Source organism: Leuresthes tenuis, unplaced genomic scaffold (assembly GCF_036924035.1).
Source record: "Leuresthes tenuis unplaced genomic scaffold, fLeuTen1.0.hap1 SCAF_8, whole genome shotgun sequence".
Taxonomy (NCBI): domain Eukaryota; kingdom Metazoa; phylum Chordata; class Actinopteri; order Atheriniformes; family Atherinopsidae; genus Leuresthes; species Leuresthes tenuis.
Window position 1 is genome coordinate 13,131,654 of NW_027325362.1, and position 23,086 is coordinate 13,154,739.

The following is a 23,086-nucleotide window of genomic DNA, read 5'->3' on the forward strand; positions in this document are numbered from 1 at the left end:
ACTTTTTATAAACACATGATAATATTCTCCTAGCTTGGAGACACTTTTTCATTTTCATAGAGATATTGTTAGCTTTAAACACTGACAGATAGACAAAGTGGTAAATGTTATGTGGGGGGGAGAAAGCAGGAGATTAAGTTTATTGGCTTTCTAAAGTCTTTTACTACATAACTAAAACAGTGGTCAGAATTTTTGCTGAAATTGTAAATTATAAAAAAAAGTATTTTTGTGATAATCCACCTCATTTTTATTTCTGCCATTGAAGGTCCAATAGAATAACTTGGTGAGTGCTATATGCTTCTTCATATTGCTGTGTTTCATATAAAATCAGAAACTCAGAAGGCTGCCTAACCCCAGAAGTTTGCCATGGCTGGTCAACGCCACCCTTTAACATCAGTGCTGCTGAATTTTAAAACTACAGTGTTTTATCGTGTCTAAGATTAATGTATGTGCCTGACTACAGATATAACAAGCTCTGAAAATACTATTGGAAGTAACTAAAAAATATATATTTTGTACAATTTATGGCCTGATACAAATATATTGTAATGCACATAATATAAGATTACTTAGATATTCATTTTGATTTTATGACTAATTTAGGTTCATTAAGCCAGGAACAAACTTTTACTGTACTGTCTTTACCTAGTATGACAGTAGTTTATTATACTCTAACCATGTAACCTTTTGAAATAGCTCTGAGTTACACTTAATTGGTTAGTTCTCCTCATTATTCAATTGAGCTAACTTTTTTTTAACATAAAATACTGTCACCAGATATCATTAACTTGCAGATTTGTCCCTATTTTCCACCTTCCAACCTTCAGTGAGGTTATTCCCCGCTAATAAGACCCGAGATAGTAGCTCGGTATAATGCAGAGACAGGTTTCCCTCTGTCATTAAGTCATGTGTTTGCTAAAGTGGAATGGTACATTGCTTGACATAAAACGTGGCATGTCTTCATTTGTCAGGCTCATAGGGCTGTGAGACAAACGATGTTCAGAGTGTATGTCTGAGGGCCCTCTGAGACCACAGTTGAGCGGCTGCTCACTGGTGCGTTTCTCATGCTAATGTCATGGTCTCCCAGTCTATCTGTCACCCCATTACGCTAACATCATTATGCACAGGGGCCTGTCTCTGTCATTGAAAAGAACAGAATCATTCCTGTCTCATTTTGAGGCAAATTGTTTGGGGAACATTTCTTTCTTTCTTTTTTTTTCCAGTGGTAATGGCGGGCCAATCATTTTGCAAGGCTGCAGGTATGCAGATGAATGAATAGCTGTTTGAGCTGTTTGGTGAAAGGAGTTTTTGTATTATTCATGAGAGGGCTGGTGTGTCTAAAAGAAAAAGTGTGTCTATGTCAGAGTGTGTGTGTGTGCATGTATGCACATGCGAGGCTGGAGGGGGCCAGTGTGTCCATCAAACACACACACATACATGTATATTCACTTACTGGTACAGTGCATATGTATTGTACGATGCTCCTGAATTAACTGCAACACAAATGCACTTTTGCTTAAAATTTTCAGATGCCAAAGGCTGTAAGCTACACGCATTAAGCCCCGTAGTATGTCATTAATTTAAACTTTAAACATCCAGGTGAGATTTTTCCTCTGTGATCTTTTCCCTTTCAACATTCTAACATTCCAAATCGGGGTTAAAACGATTTTATCAATCTAAATGTCTTGTTCATGGGGAGCAGCACAAACTTCTATTTGTCAGCTCAGCCAATTGCTCGTGCTGGTAGGCATGTCTCCTGCATATGGACCATGTCTTTGTCTAGGAGCTGTGCAACCACCTGCTAATTGAAAAGCTTCAATTAGCTTAGCGAACAGAAAGCACAACCCTGGCTCCAGTAATTGCCTTGGTGACAGTGCTTAAGCAAGAAGAAAAAAGCTTTTTTGTGTCATCATTTGCACAACGTTATGAATAGGTTAATAAAATAAAATACTTTAATTATAGCTTAGTTGCTGTATTGTTAATGGTGCCAGTGCGGCTCAATTGAATAATACAGTTTCTAGTATTAATTATCTGAAAGTGAACTTGTTTAAATGATATTTTACAACCCCTTGATAAAATTACCGCTAGAGGCAATGTAATGATAGACAGACAAAGGCCATGCACAAATTATCATAAACTATTAGCTTGTTTCCAAAGGGTTTTATGTTAATCTTTTAGCGCTTAAGTACCCTGCAATTAACATATCAGGAGGAGCTGCCTTCCAGCTCGGCTTGCAAATTGAAGTGCTCAGATAAAAAAGCTATTGAGATGAAACCCTGAAAGAGAAGAGGAGCTATCGCACTGAAGTGCGCTGGAATTTTTACTTGTGTGCTCTGTGTCTGTGCGATAGGGAGACTTGAAGAGCACTGAGACAGAGAATGAGTGAAAAACAGAGCAAGATGCCGTGAGAGTGTCTGTGATCAAGGGTGTATAACAATTCCATTATCTCTCTTGGGTGATGACATGAGATGTCTCTGTCAGGCCTCGTTCCCTTTTTCTAATTCTACACAGTGTGTGAGCCATAAGCAGAATGAAATGGCCCTCATTGGCTGCAATGGTGGCATCTGATGGAATGTGTTTACATATCAGGCTAGTGGCTTGATATGTAAATGTGATGCACTGAAAAGACCACAGAAATATATGCTTCATTTTCAGGTCTTCACAAGCTGTGTTCTCTTATATGTGAAGTGCAGTTGTATCCACTGAGCTATCATCTTGTAAAGAGTGCATTACCTTTAGCATGGTAGACTCACAAAAAATACACCTGATCTTTGGAAGATATGTAAGTTTCATAAGGTAATTGGCAGCTTTACTTTGGTCTTTCTTCATTGTTGACACAGAGTAGCCAGCACCATTTATATTTCTAACAATTTCTTAAAGATACATAATATTCTGAAGCTCTTTGGAAAATCAAGCAAGGTAATTGTTACCAAATGCAATATATTTTATTATCGTGATTTAATGGTAAAAAAAATTAAATGGTAACTGCATTTCCAAACCTTTTGGTAGCACTTTCTTTTTGTAGCCATCTAGTTACCCTTACTGTAGAAAATAATTTATAGAGTATGTGAATAATGATTGGTAAGATCATTATGCGTGGCATTTTGCACATTCCAGCACATATCAGTCCTGACTCAGTGAAACCATATTGCCCATAGAGTGTTCTAAAATTTTCCTCTATCACCCAGAGATAGATGACTCCACTGAGGCCTTAATCTCATGTTAAAGATTTGTTGGCCTCTAGAAGTCAGGCCTAGCATTGAGATGCCTCGTCTGATTTATATTCACTGGCATGGAATGGAAGCCAAATGCTCTATCTGCAAAGCAGATGCCGCAGCAGTGCCCTTGTATTAGGCTTTATATTTCACCTGAAATAAAACCCCTGAGCAAGGTTGTGTCCTTGAACCTTGTCTTTCTTTTTTTCTTTCTCTTTCTTTTTTTCCACTTTTATCGACTCCTCTCATGTAAAAGATAACTTGACAATTAATATGTCTCCAACTGTAAATAGCAGAGGAAATAACCCAGCACTTCAGCCTTTTCACTGAAGGTTTTTATTTCTTTCATGGCTGTATATGAGAGCATAAAACCCAGAGGGGGAAAAAAAAAAGCCCATAGCCGTCCAAAATCTTGATGAACGTTTCCTTTAAAACCAAATTCTTGTCTGTCAGCCCCTACAATTTATGGGGTGGAGATTACAAAGCTACCAATACAATAAATTAAACTGACGGACAGAATTATGCCCAGTGCTTCCTGCTCTCCCCAATGACGTACACTAACTTAGCACTGCCTGACAATGAGTATGATTTACCACCCAGGCAAGAGTGGAGAAGGGAAAACATTCACAGGCAGAGGCACCTAGGCCTCACATTGGCCCACAGCCTAGTGAATAAAATCCTGCCTTAATTCACCCACAAACGTGCTATCATTAAAAGACTAAGAATAGGCATTGTAGATCATGAATACTTACTGATCTATTAGCTAACAACAAAAAGCATAAGCCCAACCAAGGAGAGGGAGATTGTTTGACAGAATGTTGTCAAGGAGAGAAAAAGACAGGAAAAACATACTCATTCTCTCATTCTCACTCACAGACACCCTTAGCTAAATCTGACCAGGGATGTAGCCCAGCCCTATCTTCCGCTGCAGCGTAGGAGCAGATGTGTCTGCTCTCTTCTCAATATGTGACAGACAGAAAAGATAAACAGAGAGAAAAGCAGAGGGAGAGGAAGAGACGGAGGGAGGGAGGGAGGTAAAGAGAGCAGGAGCTGGCACGGCACTGGCTAATTTATCTCGCTGAGAGACAGATTAAAGAGAGAGGAGAGTGAAACAAAGTTCCACTGGCTTAATCAGCGGACAGCCTGCTTGCAGAGGACATGATAAATCAGAGCGGACTCAGTCCAGAAGAAAGCTTTTGCTCTGGGAGGGAATGGGAGACATCCTCAGCCAAACAGCAGTATCTTTTACATGGGTTGTTGTGAATAGCGGCTTGTGAACTCGCTATACGTGTGTACTTACAATTGATAGTCATTGCTATTGTTTGAATGAACATTGCTGTACAGTAGTCTTCTGTAGTTACTTTGTTAGAACTCTGTTATTTTTAGTCGCAGGTGAACAATCCAGCTCAGTGGTGTTGTGTAAACAGGACAAAGGAACATGAAGGACTACAAGTTTCCCCTTGGTTCTTCCGCAAAGCCTTGTCTTTCTTTAGCTTCGTGTCCGACAGGAGGGCTAACCTAAGGCCCTAACCCAGGAACAGGAAAGTGGGCTCAGATATCCCTGTGTCATTAGTTCACTACGGGGTCATAGCTGGGTCACTCAGACCATGATTACACCCCTTGATTTATCTGCTTTGGAGCCCAAGCAGAGATAAATCTCAGAGCTCATCCCCGTCGTGGGATCCTCACTGTCTGATAAACGGCCCAAGCTGAATAAACAACCGCCAACTTCCCACCCCACCAACTCCTAACCCCTCATACATTATGAATTATTCATCCACATTGTGAACTCTGTTAAATGTGTATAGTTTGTATCTTGAATGGCAAAGGTGCGTCCATGATTTCTATCCAGTCCTCTTTGCCACTCTTTGATTAAATGCTGGAGAAGCAGAGGTTGGCGGACATTTTGTTTGGTAGTTGTTAACTTTATTTCCTCACCCCAGCTGTCGTCCTCCAGCCTGCTCACATAAATATACTTTATGCAAATATGTCATTGGTTACTCCATGCCACGGCTCCTGTGTAGATATTGGCTTGTCTGCAACTTTATGACAAAGTTTAAAATCATTCATTACAGTGACCCCTGCGGTAAATTTGCTCAGTGAAAAATTACCCCCGCTCTCCTGTTTGGTGTGTAGATGTGATCATGAGTGCATTTTAAGTTAATTAATTGGCCGTTTCTGTTGACAAGAAATTTATGCAGTAATAATTTGCTCGGAATAGATGCGGAGCGCAGGAAATGAGATATCCATCAGAGTGCTTGTGTTCCGCCAGCTGCACCGCGGCTAATATGAAAGTATTTCAGCCTGTACAGACCCTGCTGTTTGCGCAGTCAAGATTATATATACCCACGATCCATTGCCTGCCTCACAGGCGCTCATGGAGGTCTATGATAACAAAGACTACGTGATTTATGGCCTGCTGTGAAAGCAGAACTTGATGAGATTAAACAATTTCATAGCATGAGTGTTTCTCAGAGGGCCCTCTGATTTGTGGCAGCAACACCGACAGTAAATCAGGTTTATATATCTGAAAGCATGCTCAGCAAAGGAGTGCAATTACTGTTTAAGACAGCTACTTTTTATTTCATTTTTATCCCTGGTTTGTCTCTTTTATTCCTGGCCTGTCACATAGCCACTCACCTTCATAAGTCCTTTTGAGAGAAGGGCTGAAGAGGGGAGGAGGTGGGAAAGTCAAGAAGGAGAGGAGAGGAAGGCACACAGTGGCGTGTGCCCTCTGCTATCGCTCCTCAACAGCTTCACAGAAACAACAACAACCAGGGAACAACAACGGCCGCTGGCCGAACAACGCAGGCATCCAGAGAGCAAGGGGAAGCACTCCATTTTCAATGCTTTGTTTGCCTGCTGTTCTGTCCTTGTCTGAATAAATGGAGTAAGAGTGTAATTAGAGAGTCGCGCTTTGTGCCTCGCGATAAAGATGACATGGTGTAATGATACAGCTTACAGGCCCGCAGAGAGTTCTGTCTCATGAAAGAGGATCTGGGTCGTTTGCCTGTGACTTATGATAGGTGTGGAAGATGACAGCATTATCACTGCATGTAGAACTCAGAGATGTGGATGTGAGAAACTTTTTTGAAAGGTTGTCAGGGATTGCAGGCGAGCAAAAATGGGTGCGGAGTATACTAAACTTCCATATTTACAAGTCACCGTGTAAAAGAATTCAATCGAAATAGAAGAGGAATCTTATCCTCATTGACCCACAAATTATTTTTGATGTAATTAAAAACCACTTTATCTTGAGTTCAGGTCAGAGCTCTTACAGTTAATTATCAGAGGTTGAACTGCGTTTATGTCACTCGGCTGCAACTGTACCAATAATCTCATCAGTTAGTGTTTGTGCATGAATGCAAGCAAACATTTAAGTACATGTGCCTCAGTGTTTCATGCATTCAGATAATACAAGTGTGTGTGCGGGCTTCCTAATGTGAGTTTGTGCGCACATGCAAATTTGTGAGTTTGAAGTTGTGGTTAAATGTTCAATGGGTGTTTGTGTGTCTGTGTCCTTGGGTGAAGATGTGAGTTGCGCATCTGTCTGCATCATCCCATATCTTCCCAGAAAACATCAAGAGATCTCATTATTTCGACACATCTCTTGCTTTTTTTTCTCCCTCTCCCTCAGTGTGCCTTGAGTCAAAATTAGTTTTCATTCCCTCTGTGATCTATCTGACTGAAGCCGGCTCAAAGTAAAGAAAATCGCAGCCTTCGTAGCAGGGCTGAGTCAAACACACACTTCACACAGCCGCAGTCTGAGTTAAGCATTGCTAAGTAACCTTCACATTTCACTTGTGTGAAGAGCTAATTTCCTTTAAGTTCACATGTCACTTTTTGTGGCTCTTTTTGTGGGTACTCTTCAAATGTCTCTCGGCGTCTAATTGCATAGGAAACATTCTAGACAAGCCCGTGTGACAGGCCCGCTCCTAGAGTCTTCAATTATTTAACATCCTACTCTCTAGAAAACAGCCCTGACGTTAGCTACAGCCCCTAATCGGAACAGAAAGCTTCATGATATGGCACACTCCTGAGTTGCTGTAGTTTTGTGTGTTCGTGCGTTGTTTGCATTAAACAAGAAAAGATAGAAATATTTCTTTCCACAACAGTTAGATAAGGCAAAACTATGACAAAAATTATTACTTGTCATGAGTAGATCAGAACATTCGCATCCTGCTTTCTTCTCCGGTTTTGTTTTTAAAAGAATGCTTTTAAAAATGTAAAAGTTCCCTGTTAAAGTTTAAGAAAGGCATTTAGTCATTGTTTGAACTAATATATACAACATTTTATCTTTTTTTGTTTTGTTGTTTTTAAAATCTGTCCAAATGGAAAGGTCAAATTTGACCAAGATAAGACAGAGCCTGCAGCTAATTGTACTACATACCTGTAATGTAAGCTTTAAATCATTTAAACTTACTCCACTAGACACCAACAGGAAAGGTCAAATGACTTTTTAAATTTCAACCTAAAACAAGCACTGCCTTATTACCATCTATGAGTCATCGCTATGGAAGATTAACGTCCAGCGCTCAACCTTTGCCTGCCTGACGCTTAGCCCTACACAGCACTGCGGGTTTTACTGTTGCTGGTTCACTTCATGTGCCTCGTGCCCCGAGTGAAACATCAGAACAGTTGCTCTTGTGATCAGTGATCATATGATACATTTACTCGGAGCAAGTTCATTGGAGTAGAACTAGTTAATCATTAAACACACGCTCAGCAGTCTTCCTGCTGAGGGGAAGAAAAAAAAAAAAAGTGTAAGCACCATTGTATCAAATGTTCTTCCTCCTGCCGTTAACTGAGAAAATGAATGAATGAGGAATGAATACTTTTCATGGACACACCAGGTATTCAAACTCATTGGAATCTTTTCTTACCCCCTTAAGCTACTATCATGAAGACACGATAAGAATTAAATAAAAACATTTAATCATTTCTGGCAAACGATGCACCTAAATGATTTTACCTCGACAAACAAATTGTCTCGTAGAATTGCAGCTGGATAGGATATTTTCTAATAACATACCATAAAATAACTGTTGTAATCTGAGTACAAAAACATTTTCAAAAAGTGTGAAATAGAACATCTTTCATTTCATCATTGCCATTACATGCTGTAAGACACCCCCGAGCTAGTGCCACTTATTCATTTTTCATAGTTTATTTTTAAAAGTGTTGTATTGTTTGTAACCCATAACTTCAAAAGTATGAAACACAAATAAAAAGAATACAAAAAAACATCAAGTGAAGAAATAACCGTGTCATGCCGGCATTAAATGTTGACTCAAATAAGTTCACAAGTTGTGTCTCCTCTGATCTCTAACATGATCAGAAAGCTGCACCAGTTTATAGAGACAAGATGTGAAAAAAGTTCCATGCACAGACACAAAAGAAATATTTTGATATAGACCCAAAGAGAAAACATATCAAAAGACATTTTTATACATGTCTTTTGCAAGCACAAAAAGCAGAAATGGTGTCAAGAGAAAACAAAACAGAAGGCTTGTTTCTTCCAACAATTGCTTTAAGCTACAAAAATCTCCTTGAGTCCCAAGCCTCCGCTCAATGTCAGCCCCCACCTCTCGCCCCCCGCTCCCTCTTTCTGCTCTTCATTTCTCTCTTTTCCCCTTTCCCTCTCTAAGGCAGGACAGGGCCCTCTTTGCACCCTGATAGGTTGTGGGCTGATGCTTAGCAACAACATTCCTGTGCCCTAAGTAGCAGTAAGCCTCTGGCTGAACTCTTTGATGTGGCTGTCAGGCCACATTTATTTCCTTTTAGCACTTTGTCTACTTGTCCAGATGTATAAGGAGATAAAAAGGGCTGGTGTTTACACTGGTCTCCCTCTGTAGCACGGCTGTAATTAGATTGTATTGCTGGTCAGTCTTAAGGAGGGAGGTGAGGTGAGGCAAGGCAGGAACCAGCTGTGTCACGACGAGCTGATCAGGGGGAGACTTCGTAGCCGGGGCCGCTGAAGAGGAAAGCAGCGTGTAAAACACAGTGTAAACCAGGTACTTTATGTACTTTCACAGTGACAACCAAACCAACATGTTTAATACATTTTCAAGAAATCGTTCTAGATCGCCATGATGTACTCTAATATAAAATTCATCAATATCTGTATGTGACAGCTGTCCCAGCAAAACTTTGTAAACTTTCAGCTGAAAAATATGTCGACACACATTTTCTGACTCACTTTTCTGCGTCGCACATTTTAAAGATCCTCACCACGGAGGTGGTTGTGTACTCCGTGTGGCTCTCTTTGTGATTTGCCTCATCTCTTGCCACCCCTCCCCTGTCTTTCTCCTCCTGCTTCCCTCTCTCATGGTGATATGTTGGAAGTAGTAATCACTATTGCCTCTGGGTTTATCAGCATTTATTCGTATAACAACACTGAAAAGGAGAAGACAGACAGCAGTGGTGTGATGTATTATCCGAAGTGGGAATCATCTTTCATAATGACATCCAACTGAGCTTCTTCTCTCTACCACCTATTTTTCTGTCTCTTACTCTCTTGCATACACACAGACGTATTTTCTTCATTTCTCACTCCCTCATTCCACTCCCCTCTGTCCACTCTTTATTATCGCTGAATCCATGGTGCTCCCCAGCCTGTAAATTTGTGCCACATTATCATAAGCTGCGGTGATAACTCACATTGCACAGAGACAATAATGATGTGAACACTCAGCATATGCCCCAGGCCCAGCAAATTAAAACAATGCTCAGCTTGATGAGCAGACTAATCTGGACAGCAGAGACTGAACGAGGAAAAGGGGTCCACGAAAGCCTTAAATAGACGACACAGCAGCACCTCCCTCTGTTCAGTGTTGGCACGACTAGAGAAATCAAGACAAAACGAGGAGAGAAAGAAATGGCATAGAGAAGGAGGAATAGAGGGAGTTGGACTATTCATGAAGCGTTGTTTTAAAAACTTGAAAGAAATACAATGAGTGAGAGTATGAGACATACGCTAGCTTTTATTTATTTATTCATTTTGTTCCACACCTTTTGAGAGTTGTGTAAAGCCTGAAAACAGTAATCAATTTTCCCCTAAGTATGTACAGAGAAATTGGCCCTTCATTTGTTTCAAACGCGTTCTCATCAAGATCTTTGCTGCTTTCGCATTCCTTGACAGGTCATTGATGAAAGCAAAGGAGTGCAAATGTCAAGGGGTACTGAGCAAGGTCTGAAAGAAGAAAAAGGAGGATTGGGACAAGTCGAAGCTAGCTGATTGATGTTGTGTGGGAGGGGTAAAGGGATTTTGCTGGAGAGGACAAGAAGTGACAAGAATCACAGATGCTGAATGGGTTGGGTGCATGATCAGTAGGGATGATGGCGAGGAGGTGAAGTAGTGGTGTCATGCATAACATTGAGAAAAGGTGGATGGTAATACTGAAAGTAAGGGACTGAAACCAGGGAGTAAAGGCAGCCCAAAGCGCTATCTAGTATTCAACTTGCCCCTGTAGTCTAAGCCCTAACATAGTCTTTACTTGGTGCCAATAATAATGTGGCAACTGGGAAGATTAATTGAGGGCAAGCAGCAGGATTAGGAGAGGGCTTTTGAGGACCAGGCAAGCTTGAAGAGGCCCTGGCTTGTGATCTTTGAAGCAGGTCAGGAAATGAGGAAAGCAGGGGTGCAACTTTATGGTGGCTCAGAGGAGCGTGGATCAGAAAGAGACAGTTCACAATCCCTGTCTCAATGCTTGAGTTACTCACTTCAGCTCATCAATTGTCATAGACACTCTTTGTGAGTTTGTTGGAATTGCCTATATCAATTATATCCACATATTCAAATGGCAAAATCTAAATTTTCCAAATAGGATGGGTGGTGATTGTATTGCACTATAATCTGTTACTGGCTCACTCAAGTCCCAGTGATGCAGGTCTTGCTGTTCAGCTGCATTTAACTGCCACTTCCCATTAAAAGAAAATGGGAAGTGGCAGTTCTTACTTAGTACTGTATATCTCATTTTGAGTTGTTTTACTTCATGTGTTACTCATTCCATCAAGTACATCAAGTGAGCTTCGATACAACTTAACAGATTCTAGCCATTCCAGAGGCTGAGAGCAGCAGGTCTGCTGTCAAAACAATATTCCTATTCCAAACTGTTTCTTTCGAACACAGGGTCTTCCAGTGTGCTGTATAGGTTGTAAAGTCTCAAAATAGGCTTATTTTGCCATTTTTTTCTCCTTGGTGTAATATGAGACACATGCTGGCCAGACTTTAATGCCTTTCAGAGATGCTATCTAAAAGCACATTATATGATCGTTTTCAATTCACGGTGCTCTCCTTGCCCATGAAGAATATGGTTCCATTTAACAGTGCAGACCATTCCATTTCTCAAGGTTATGCATGGGCATGTAGAGGAACAACAATAAAGGTGGGGAAAATGCAACTCCAAACCATCTCTAATATGTATTTGTCAGTCGAGCCTCTTGGTATGATTAAAGGCCCAGTGCATTCCTTTCCTGCAGGAAAGGAAAGTATTTCTGCAAAGGCATCAGATATCGCTGTGTCATGATAAACTGCCTTGCTCCAGTAGCTAAAACGCTAAGGGAAGGAAGAGGATGTTTTGGACCTTGAAAATCCACCACAGAATAACAATGTCAAAACCCGTGACCTGTTTGTGAGTGCTGTGTGAGAGCGAAGCCTCTGTTTTCTCTTTGCCAGAAATTCATCACGCTTGTTTAGCATGAATGTCTGACTTTGTTCACAATCAACAGTTCATTCCAGTTGTGCCGCCAGGAACATATGCAGACATGTATCTCGGGTTTTAGTTAAGGAACAATAAATAAGATGGCCAGTTCAACAGAGATGTGTATTTATTGTCTTATTCTTTGAAAGAAAAAAAAAACTATTGCGGTTATTCCTTGCCTTGTCAGACTAACTTCTCATAAAGGTGAATTGAACCTCATTGAGACAAATGTCTGCACCTTTAGTTGACCACTGTAGGTGGTCACAGCTGAGAGAAAAAGACCCAGCCAAGACTTATATCGCACTTCATTAGTTCATCACTGTAGTTTCATGATGTAGTGTCAGAATGTGTCTTAACACAGCAGCAATGTTTCAGTGTTCTGCACCAATCCTGTAAGGGTTATCAAATTTATTGAATAGTATATGTTTTGTTTTAAAACTTTTCTTTTCCACTATACATTAATTTTTTTCCATGTTTTCCTTCCACAAGCCCCCTAATGAGCCGGGATCTGAGAGTCGCCCTCTTCCCTACACCCCTCTGCCCCGGGGATCAAGGGATGCCAGGAACCACAAAGGTAAGTCAAAGACAAAGACGCTTTGTCTTTGTAACATTCTCAACCAGGAGGTTTGTACTTCTCAAAATAAATAGGAAGCAACACAAAACATTAGATTACCTTTTCAAAATCGCAGCCTATGGATTATGTAGATGTGAGTCATAACCCTAACGGCTGCAAAGAGTGGGAATCTGCTGAACTTGAGAACTTGAGCTGAAGTTATGTTATCTATTCTTATTGATCTCATTTCATCTGTGTGATGTGTTGATAGTGGGAATAAATCTTAGTAATCTCTGGCAACTCCGATCTGAATGTGTGTGGGAGCACAGAGTACATATGCAGGATGAAGCATCCTTGATCTGTTGATTCTAGACATTGATTAGGCCTCATATTGACCCAGCATAGATGTAATTATGTAGCAACTTCTTAACATCAAACTCTGCGCTCTTGGAAGAATGCATTACATTTATTAAAAAGATTCTAAATTAATTGTGAAGGACATCTACTGCCTTAGTAGCATATTTCCAACTGAGTTTGATGTAAAAAAATTACTGGAGCTCCATTTCAATAGATAACTATTCCCACATGTTAGCCTATATGATAAAACAAAAGCAGTTTGTATCAATTTGACATGATTTGTAACATATCAAACTTGACTAAACTTTAACCTTCAGATATGTATCATCCTAAAGTCTTCATTCAGTATCTGTTTAGGACTTTTTAGAATTTCATAAGCTTTTTAATGAATTAGGACTGTATAACAAATGCAATATCATAAATAAGATTTCATATATCACTTGAGGGTAAACTATTTTAACAAATCTTTCAGACCAAAAGGTTGACTGAGTGGGGCCTTTTTAAATTGTAAATTGAAATGTGGAGTCTTGTTTTGATATACTGGAAATGCAGTTTAATCGGGTTTCACATGGCCTGCCCTACAGTGCTGGTCATGTGAAGTACATAAGCAGTAATAACGAATTAGGTTGTTGGGGTCAACATTTTCAAATTTCTATCTAGGTCTAAGGGATGCTCTTATCTGTGGCACACATCTCTGACTTCACAATGAAAAACAATTACCAGGGAATGTATAAAATGGACGGATGTAACCACCATGACGTAACCCACTGGTTTGTAGGCTCCATTTTTAGGCCTCAAGTTAGGCATTGTGGCCATAGCCATTGCTTGTAAATAAGTTACAAGCGAGTGGAGATCTGACAGGGAACCATGGAAAAAGTGCGCTTTCACTCGGTAGTGGCCCATCAATCCCACCACAGCTTCATACTTTTGAATACTTGGCTGTATTGTCTTTTCTTATCCTTAATGGAATCTGAATTGTTCTTTTTTTGATCAAATCGTGCTTTATTAAATTAGACTTAAACTAACAATGAAGAACATATACTCATTAAGAAGATCTTTATTGAGCTTGCAAATCAAGTGTGAAGCAGGGTTATTTTTCTTTTAGCACCCACATTGTTCTTCCCCTGCCGGCCATTAGATATAATGCACATTTAAGGCCCTTCCACACTGGCTTAATTTGTTAAATAGGAAGGATGTCCATCTTTTTTATACAGTCTACACTAATGAAGTGACCACCACTGTGGTAGCATGACTCAGTAACCGTGAGTCTCCCTATCCTTTATGGAACAGAATAAACCAACAGCCCCATTTATCGCGCCAAGGACAGATCTATGTCATGAAAACCAAGATGGTGCCAGCTCTCATCGGATGTGAGGACATAGAGCCTTGTGCTTTGTCAAAATCAGACCTGTTAAGAACACCCCATTTAAAGGTGAGGGGATCTGACACATGAAATATTGTTCCCCTCTGTCTAAGATCTGAGCAACAATGACAGTCTCCATTTGTTATTTTCATGATGCAGTACTGCAGTCTTAGATAACGCAGCACTCATCTTCGCCCTTCACCTCCACTTCATGTCCCTGCCTGAAAGCCCTTACCCCCCACTCCTCTTTTTACCTACATTTATTTGCACTTCTAAAACATGGTTGAGTTTTCTTTGTGTGGGAGATGGTCACAGCAAGTCCACATTTAAAGAGAACAAAGCAATGCCAAAACTGTGCTGTAACAGAGAAAATTATTCAGACAGTAATTTACAGTGTTTACTTAGTAATATTCAGGATACAAACAATGCGGGTGAAACTATATGCTGCATGATTTTGTGTAGTTCACTGCAATGCTCTTGTTTCATAACACATGGTAAATTAAACATTGCACTCTTTGTTTGTTTGGTCATGCTTTATATCCTATTTGTGCCATCAAAAGTGCTTAATGTCCTTAAAGTACTCCTTTTGTTTTGTGCTATAGTGTTAAGAGACCATGCACGGTATGTGATCTAAAGCGCAATTTGTCTTTGAATTACATTTTATACAGTATACTGTGACAGAAGTTGTTTAAAAAGTTAATGAAGTAGTCTTTTTAAAAGAGGAACGAGGGATACCATATATTCTACCCTGACTCCTGTAGTAGCAGTCAGATCAGCTTTATTTCTGACATCTCCCTGTTGGCTGCACAGAAAAAGCCGCCCTTTCCTCCTCTCAGCTTTCAGTACCCAACCCCTCCACTATGTCACCTGTGTGGAAGCCCCAGAGCCTGGGTGCCAAAGGTAATTACAGCAGCAAGGAGCTCTCAGAGGACGGTGGCACTGGCAGGTCACTGCCCAGTGAGAAAGGGGTAGAAACCAAGGACAGAGCCCCTATCTAGGTTGGTGAAGGAGTCAACCTGGAGGAGACGGTGTAAAACAAGGCAGTAGAGAGAAGAGCAGGAGAGAGGGGATGGTGGGAATGGCAGAAAGTTGTGCTGATGTGGCTATGAAATCTCAACCATAGTCTTGAAGATCACATCCGACGATAGATAGATTGACAAAAGGAGATGGAGGGATAGAGGAGAGACGACAAGTTGGGAAGGGAATCAGCTACAAACAAAAAAAAAAAAGAAAATGGGGTTTTACGAACTAGACAAAGGAAACTAGACAAAAGATAAAGTGAAGGATGATGGTGTGTTCCAGTGAAGGCGGGACACAGAGTCGAGTAGACTACACAGTCTGGCAAGAGGGGCCCGAGGATCCTTTCATACTGTCACCTTGACTTTAACTCTTAGTGCTGGTCCAACTGCCAGCTCAGTTCTAAATCTAGCAGTGCAAAATGGAGTCCCAGCCCTAAGTATTTTGTTCCCATATGAAGACTGTTTTTACCATACAGTCAACCCACAGCACCTGACTAAGTGTATTCTTATGTCTTACCATGACAATGAACTATTTCCTCCTGCATGAAAATGTTATTTATTACCACGTCATTTGATCTGGATGACACATTTCAAAGGGAGATTCACAAGTTTACCTTTGATTAGAACTCTGCTTCAGAAATATGTAAAAAATAAAAAGTTACATCGGTCGTATATACCCATATGTATAGAGGGGATTTAAATGAAATGCCTTTGATTTAATCTGTATATAATTTAGTTACCTTACAGACTCCGGTAGCCTTTTCTTTTACAGGTATCAGATAAAATTTTATTTGGCCATCCCCCCACAGTAACAGAAGTAAATGTAAGGGAAATATTTTGAGAAGCAGAGAAAAGAGACAAGGGAAAATGCCTGAAATATACTTTACTGTTCGAGCCCAGGGTCCTTTTAATCTTGTTGTCCTGGCTCTGCTTCCTGCTGCTTTGTATATATGTATCTTAAATGGTGCACAACTGTTATTAAAACCCCAGGAGGAAAGCAGTCTTCAATGCGGCACAGAAACACTCCTTCCCGATGACACCCATGGGGCATCTCTCATTTGTCTGGAAGTTGGCTCTCGTTGCATGTCGAGGGTAGCTGTACTGAAACTCCAGCAACACTCCCCCTCGACCCCTCATCCACCTCCTCCTCAAAGAAAAAAATGCAGCAATGGGAACAGATCCAAGCAAAGAGTAAACTGTTTTACAGTTGCTGCACAACAAATAAACAAACATCTGGAAGCATTCAGAGCAGCCCATTAGAAGGGCTCTAGGCTTTGCCAAAAAGGGGTAAATGATGAGGAATGGGCTGTCGAGAGGCTGGTGGAGACAGGGGAGAAGCCAGATGACGGAGCTGTGGGTGCTAAGCACTGCCTTTTAGAGCTCAGCTGGGCTCAGAGAGATCTACACCTGCTGCTATCTCCTCCTCCCCTCTTCTGCTACACCAGACATCTGGATGGGATACATGACTAATGGATGACTAAACTGCTAGTGTTGAAACTTAGCTGTTGCCATTATGAAGGAAAAGGTTGTTGGTGTGACTGATGACTTAATGTTCTTTCATGATACACTAAGTAAAACTAAAAGGGAGTTTGACGGCTTTAAAAGATGTTAATGCGTCAAAACAGATTGCTTCCCAATGTCTATTCGCCGTTGCTTATATATCAACCAGAGCCTAATGTATTGTTTAGAACTGCATGGATTAAGTGCATGACTTTTTTTCAGTGCCTGCTTTATTTTTGTGAACACACATTTCTTTGGTAAATGAATCGATTCATTACCTCATACATCTGTTTCTTTACTCTGTTGTGTCGCAGTACACTTTTTTTTTTTTTTTCCACACTTAAGTTGAGTGACACCTCCGCTCTGTTTGATGTCACTCTGTGGCTCGAATGAAAACACTCATCATTCTCCTGACAATCTTCCCATTCTGGTTTGGACTGCCTTGGCATGTTCCATGAGTATGGAAATGTCCTCTCTCTCTCGAGCTTTGTGAGAAAAGACAGAGCACCTTCAACATCTCCCTTTAGACAATATGTATGTGTTCTGCAAGACATTTCACTCAGCCTTGTAATGATTATACCAGCAGGATATCTCCCCCGATAATCATCACTCTTAAACAAAAAGACTTGCGCTGGCCCCCACACAACTAAAAATAAGCCATAGGGAAAGAGCAAAGTGTAAGCTTTTCCTTAAGACTCTCCCAGAGTGTCCTTTATTAAGCTGCTTTGTGTAAACTTTTGCAGTAAAGCAAAGTATGGTTGATGTGTGTGCTCAACATCGATGACAAATGACAGAACAAGAAATATTATAACAAAGAAATATATATAAAGATTTGCCTGCCAGCTGTAGACTGAGCCTCTGGACCAAAGTCTATTGCATTAACAAAGTAAAGACATGGCCTTCTTCCCAGGTACTGAGTTAATAAAAATGTGTCTCAAGTACTCGTCACTTTGTGAGGGTTTTATTTCCTTGCACTGTTTGCCAGTTGTTGAACTTATGAGGTGTCCAAGTTGAGCGTTTAATGACTGTGTGTCTTTGTTGACGTCTCAGATGATGTCATGTAAATTACAATACATCCATAAAAGCTGAAACCTCAAAAAGGAACTGCAAAGACAGATTTTGTAAAGATGGAGAATAAAGCAATGTAATATAATAATGTAATACAATTACTCTTGGACTATGCCTGGCTGTTGATCACAGTTTGAAGGTATGGTACCGGAGTATTTCCATTCATTGTCTCTTTATGCTCTGATAGACTTTTTAGAGAACTATTTATGATTTAAACAAGTACATTCTACTCATGATTCTTCTGCCCTTGCACTGTCATAAGACTGTGAGTGTTGAACTTTTACTGTGTGTTGGTACACAGTATTGTTATTTTAGGTACAATAGAAAACCTAAATACCTCTTGTACCAGTGATGTACTGTTTTGGTTGTTAACTTACTGCTCTTCCCATAGGCCAAGTGTGGTTTACATTATGTGCGTGCTGTATTACAATTACTATTATTCACTAACTGTAAGGAAAAACCGACTGTAAAAAGTAAGGCAATGGTGGCTACTGTCTTTTTGGACAGAAAATAGGATACTAATAGCTGAACTCCATTATTAATTTTTTTCTAAATAAAAATGAGCATGAAAGGTGGTTGCAGTCACATCAGTCAGTTTTTTGGCAGTGTAACTCCCGCTGCATATCCATTGAGAACTGCCATATCATAGTAGTAAATACTCCCCTTGTATAGGACAGCCTCTATTTCCTTTATCTGAGTCAGATGATGTGATAGTATTCCTCCCAAGAGTGGATTGGCTCAGTAACATGAATATCCATTTAAGCTGGCCTATGGAGATGGATGAGGGAAGAAGGGATGAGGCAAACTGGGCCTGCAATCCGTCACCGCAGCTTCACATGCAAACACTACGCTGTTCGCATCCAAAGCCACGAGAGCTCATTTTTTTTGGGAGGCGGGCCTGTCCTTGTTATTACTAGCCCTGGAAATCACCTCTACATTTTCTCCTTTAGAGGCACGCTAGATTAAAATGCCAAGATAACCTCCTCAACTTCCATGACAGGCTTGACTGCCAGAGTCTGACGAGCCAGCTCTAAACTGCTTTGAGAAAACAGCCTTCCACCAAGTGTCATTATCTCTCCGTTATCGGATGGCACTCCTCTCACAGTGTGTGAATAATTCTGTTTGTGCAGGGTTTGGGGAAATGTCAGTGACACTATTGTTTTTTACCTTGCCTTTTGATGTAGCTGAAAGAGTCTCCTGAGTGTCTTGAGTTCTTAAACTGATGTTGGGCGTATACAGCAAAAACTTAAAGTGGAAGAATGGGACTGCTTCTGAGTTATTCCAAGAATTTATTTTTGTTAGTTCCTTTGCTACTGGTATAAAAGTAAATATTTCACTCTGTGATATTGTGCCTTAATAAGGGTTTCCTCGGTCATGCTTAAATCTTTTGATTGGTTTGAGTCAAGCAATTAAAGCAGTTTCATCATGATGAAAAAAAAGAGTTCGCCAATCCATTAGGGCATCTTCTATCTGAATGTGAACAATTTATAGTCACTATACAGATTAATTTGATGCTCCGTCAGTTAACTTGGAAATGTTCTGTCGTACTTTTCAATGTTTCCATCCATCACCAGTAAAAAATGATTGTTGCAAACTTTGAGCAATTTTCTCAGCAGCAGAAAAACTATGGAGCTTCCTAAATCTTTACAGTCCAAGACAGATCTTCCTTATTTATGATGATTCAAAACCAAGTGGACTCACCCATTAAAACGTCCTCAGGCACAAACAGATGTAAGTTTGTTGGCTGCTTCTCTTAATATGTCTGACAGCTAGACAAGGACATGAGTTTCTGCCAAACAATTCCAGTCCTCTTGGAAAAACATACAGCTGGTGCTCTGGACCTTGGTCTACTTCCCAATAGCGCTGGCCATTCTCAGGAAGGTTACAGAACATAAATCCTCTGAGCTGGATGGGTCTGCTACAATCAGCTCTGGTTCTTATAAAGCAACATCAATTTTCTTCTGCTGGGATTTGTAGTTGCGGTTCCAGACAACTGAGATGCAGTTTGTGCTTTTGAAGTCAAACTTTCAGACAAAAGCTGAGGTCGGTTTGTGTAGACTTCATGGTTTCCAAAAGTGGGAGTCCATCATGATAATTTAAGTTTGTTGTTGACTTTCAGATGGATTTGGATATTTTTACTGCAGGACCGACGTCAGGTCTACCTCTTTTTTTTCTGTGTCCATACCCTATGAAACAAATTGCCTGCTCAGTCTTTTTTCATGAAGAGGTTTGCAAGCCTTCATTCTGATGAATTGCCACTAACATGCAGACAGATGCTGGACAACTTTTCATTACAAAGGTGACGGGATCAGATCATAATAAGCCCTGTAGCTTTTTAATCATTGTGTAGTACCAGGGATGTTAATATTTTTAGATTGTATGATAAGAGTCCACACAGTAAAATGTTGGTTGATGTCTCTTAATATCTAAATGTGGCATTTTTTGATGAATTACATTTTCTGATGCTAGGAAAACTGATCGCACACAGTAATCATTCAAGATGAATATGTGACTTAATGCTGGTCTGGTAAATGTCTTAACAAAATTAAATCATAATTCTCACAGTGTCTTGTTTGTAATGCTACTGAGCGGCTGTGCCATATCACCAGATGTTTTTGTCAGGCTTTGCAATATAGAGTTATACATGCCAAAGACTTACTAACATTCAAAGAAAATTCACATTTCAACAGTGTGGACTTGTTAGAGGACATACCCCCAATAATCCCCAAGAATGTATAACTAAAAGATTAACTTTTCTTTATAAAAGTTGTGTTACCTTTAAGTTTAGGGTATTTGGTCATATACATTTTTAAAATGTTGGACTGCAGTGGTAGTATTGCAATCATTTAACAGCACAAGGATATTCTCACTTTTGTTGTGTACACACATCCATTTTATGCATGTCATGGTGGCTGGGAGAGTTCACATATACTGCTTGTTCTAAAGATTTTGAAACACAAGTTCACACAGTGAACATAAGTCCATCTCTCTTATTACAATATACCGCAGGTCTGTTCCCTTTACATAAACAACTTATTTACATTGTCTAGTGTCTAACACTAAAGGATACCACCAAACCCTTACCGTAGTGATGATAATATCCAGTTATTTTCCTTGGAAAGATAGGTCACTTCAGATTGGACGTTCATGTACATTAAAGATTAACATTTATTTACTTACACTACAAGTTAAGCTTTACCAAGACAGTCATCTGTAGTGTCAGCAAGCTTTTTAACAGTTCTAATTATTACTCCAGAAGGAATAAAGAACCTAACTGTATTGTATGTCCTTAGTTCCTTGCAGTGTCGTGAGTACCTCTGTCATTCGTAGGAATGATGGACAAAGCAACAAAGAATAATGCTGTGGTTGTGATAAGGTTATAATTCAACTCAACTATCCCTTAAAAGACTATTTTTGTATTATTAATCAAAGTTAGGTCATAATGTCACATAATAAGGCTGCTAGATTGCAAATGCAATTCAAAATACAAACTTATAGGAAATGACACCCCTTGTGTTTTTTTGTTTTTTTTTAATGGTGTAAATGGGCGGTTCTCAATATAGATACATTTCAGATATACTTGAGTAACTAAGACAAAGTGATATCTACAGTGCAAATGCCATGTCAATGGTGTGATGCACATATTCAGACGTGAATGCAGACAAGGGTTCCATAGAGTGTTGTGGGTCCTCAAACATCACACATTGAACACACTCATTCCCAGGTACCCTCAATGCTCAGAGCTATTGCAGTGAAAAGAGCTGAACTCATCTGTCAATTATAGCAAGCTCCACTGGGCCATTGTCTAAACTGTTTTCTCACTCTCTGTGTTCACTCTGGTGGATCCAGTGATTTATTGTCAACTGCCTCAGCATCAATATACAATTGGGAGACACTAAGCTGTGATATCTGAAGACAAACTATTGTCAGAGTATCAGCATAGCTCACATTAAGTGCCATTTTTTTTCTTGCGTTGTACAGGGTGAAAGCCTTGTTTGGATTTGCTACTTGCAAAAAGAAGAGAAGACCATTATCCAGAGTACTTGGATTCCTGTGCTATGGAGCTGAGCTTTTTGCTTCAGATTCACTCTGCAGCTGAATGAATCATGTCAGAGCTGAACAAAACGCAGACACAGTGTAGCAAAGTGATTTTTGTAGGTCAGCTTGTCCTGCCCGGCCTCAAAGTCCACTGGGTCAAATGGATATGAATGTCAAAGCTTTTATGTTGGAGTGATGTGCATTTTATCTCTTTAAAAATATAAAAGGGGGGCCTCAGTTGCAGGACGTAGTGGGTCCTTTTATGGTTCACAGAGGCATCAACATCTCAGCTCAACTAGAGTGAAAAGACTGAGGGTCACAGAAATGCTAGCAAGTCCCAAACAACCTTTTAATCTGTCACTTTGATTTGCTTATTAAGTCCCGTTAAACGGACAGAGCAGGTTTCTCTGTCATGATAATATAAGCCGACAAGTTATTTCACCATCATAATTTGATTTGAAAATAGTTTCTGGCATGTAATGGCGCTGCAGTGCAAGATGATTGAATTGACTGAATCATATCTTTTTCTCTTCAACACATGAATTTATCCAAGATTGTTGTAATTTAAAAGGAATTTAAAATGCTTTTTGCTTAATTCGTCATCCCTCTGGAAAATCAGGCATAAAAAAATAGGCATTTTTTGGAAATGGTTGACATCATTTGAATCATAATTTAAATCAAATCTGCACAAAATGTTCTTTTTTCATAAGACAGTTGCATACAGCGTGTGGTATTTGTTGAAGTCATCAGCTTCATGATGTAGTAACTGTTGTAGCAGCTCTGTATAGAAATAAGTCATTTTTGTGCAAATTACTGTGCGGAGTTTTGAATACCTACAGAGTCTCATAAGAAAGGTAAAATATGTCTCCCCACTTGACACCATTAGTTAGTGTTAACAGATAACCTTTGGCAGGACTTGCAAAACCTTCCACACCATTTCCAGCTTCTTTAGCAGCTATAAGCCTGATTTAGGGATGTGGACAGCTCGATAACAGAAATGCAGAGGGCATGATATGGGGTAAAGTGAAATGAACATAGCTTGCAATGATATTCCACGTTTGTTTGCCTCCACTCTAACCCAGGTATAGAGTCTCTCAGGGCTAACCAACTGTTATTTTCTACTTTCTGATTCATGATGGTATTGATTAAATAAATAATTTCCTTTCTTACATTTCCTTTATCATTTCTCCTCCTTGACTCCCCGTGTGTTCGTGGGTTAACTCCGGGTATTCCGACTTCCTCCCACAGTCCAAAAACATGCATGTTGGGTT

The 23,086-nt window shown here is 40.0% G+C and overlaps 1 protein-coding gene across 2 annotated transcripts in view; it reads left to right on the plus strand.

Annotated features, from left to right (window-relative positions):
• Positions 1-23,086, plus strand: part of lrmda (leucine rich melanocyte differentiation associated) — a 205,086-nt gene that overhangs the window by 162,033 nt on the left and 19,967 nt on the right. For both annotated transcript variants that reach the window (XM_072390921.1, XM_072390922.1), the window contains exon 6: positions 12,407-12,491. In XM_072390921.1, the coding sequence (XP_072247022.1) occupies positions 12,407-12,491 (85 nt within the window). The remainder of the gene's footprint in view (positions 1-12,406; positions 12,492-23,086) is intronic.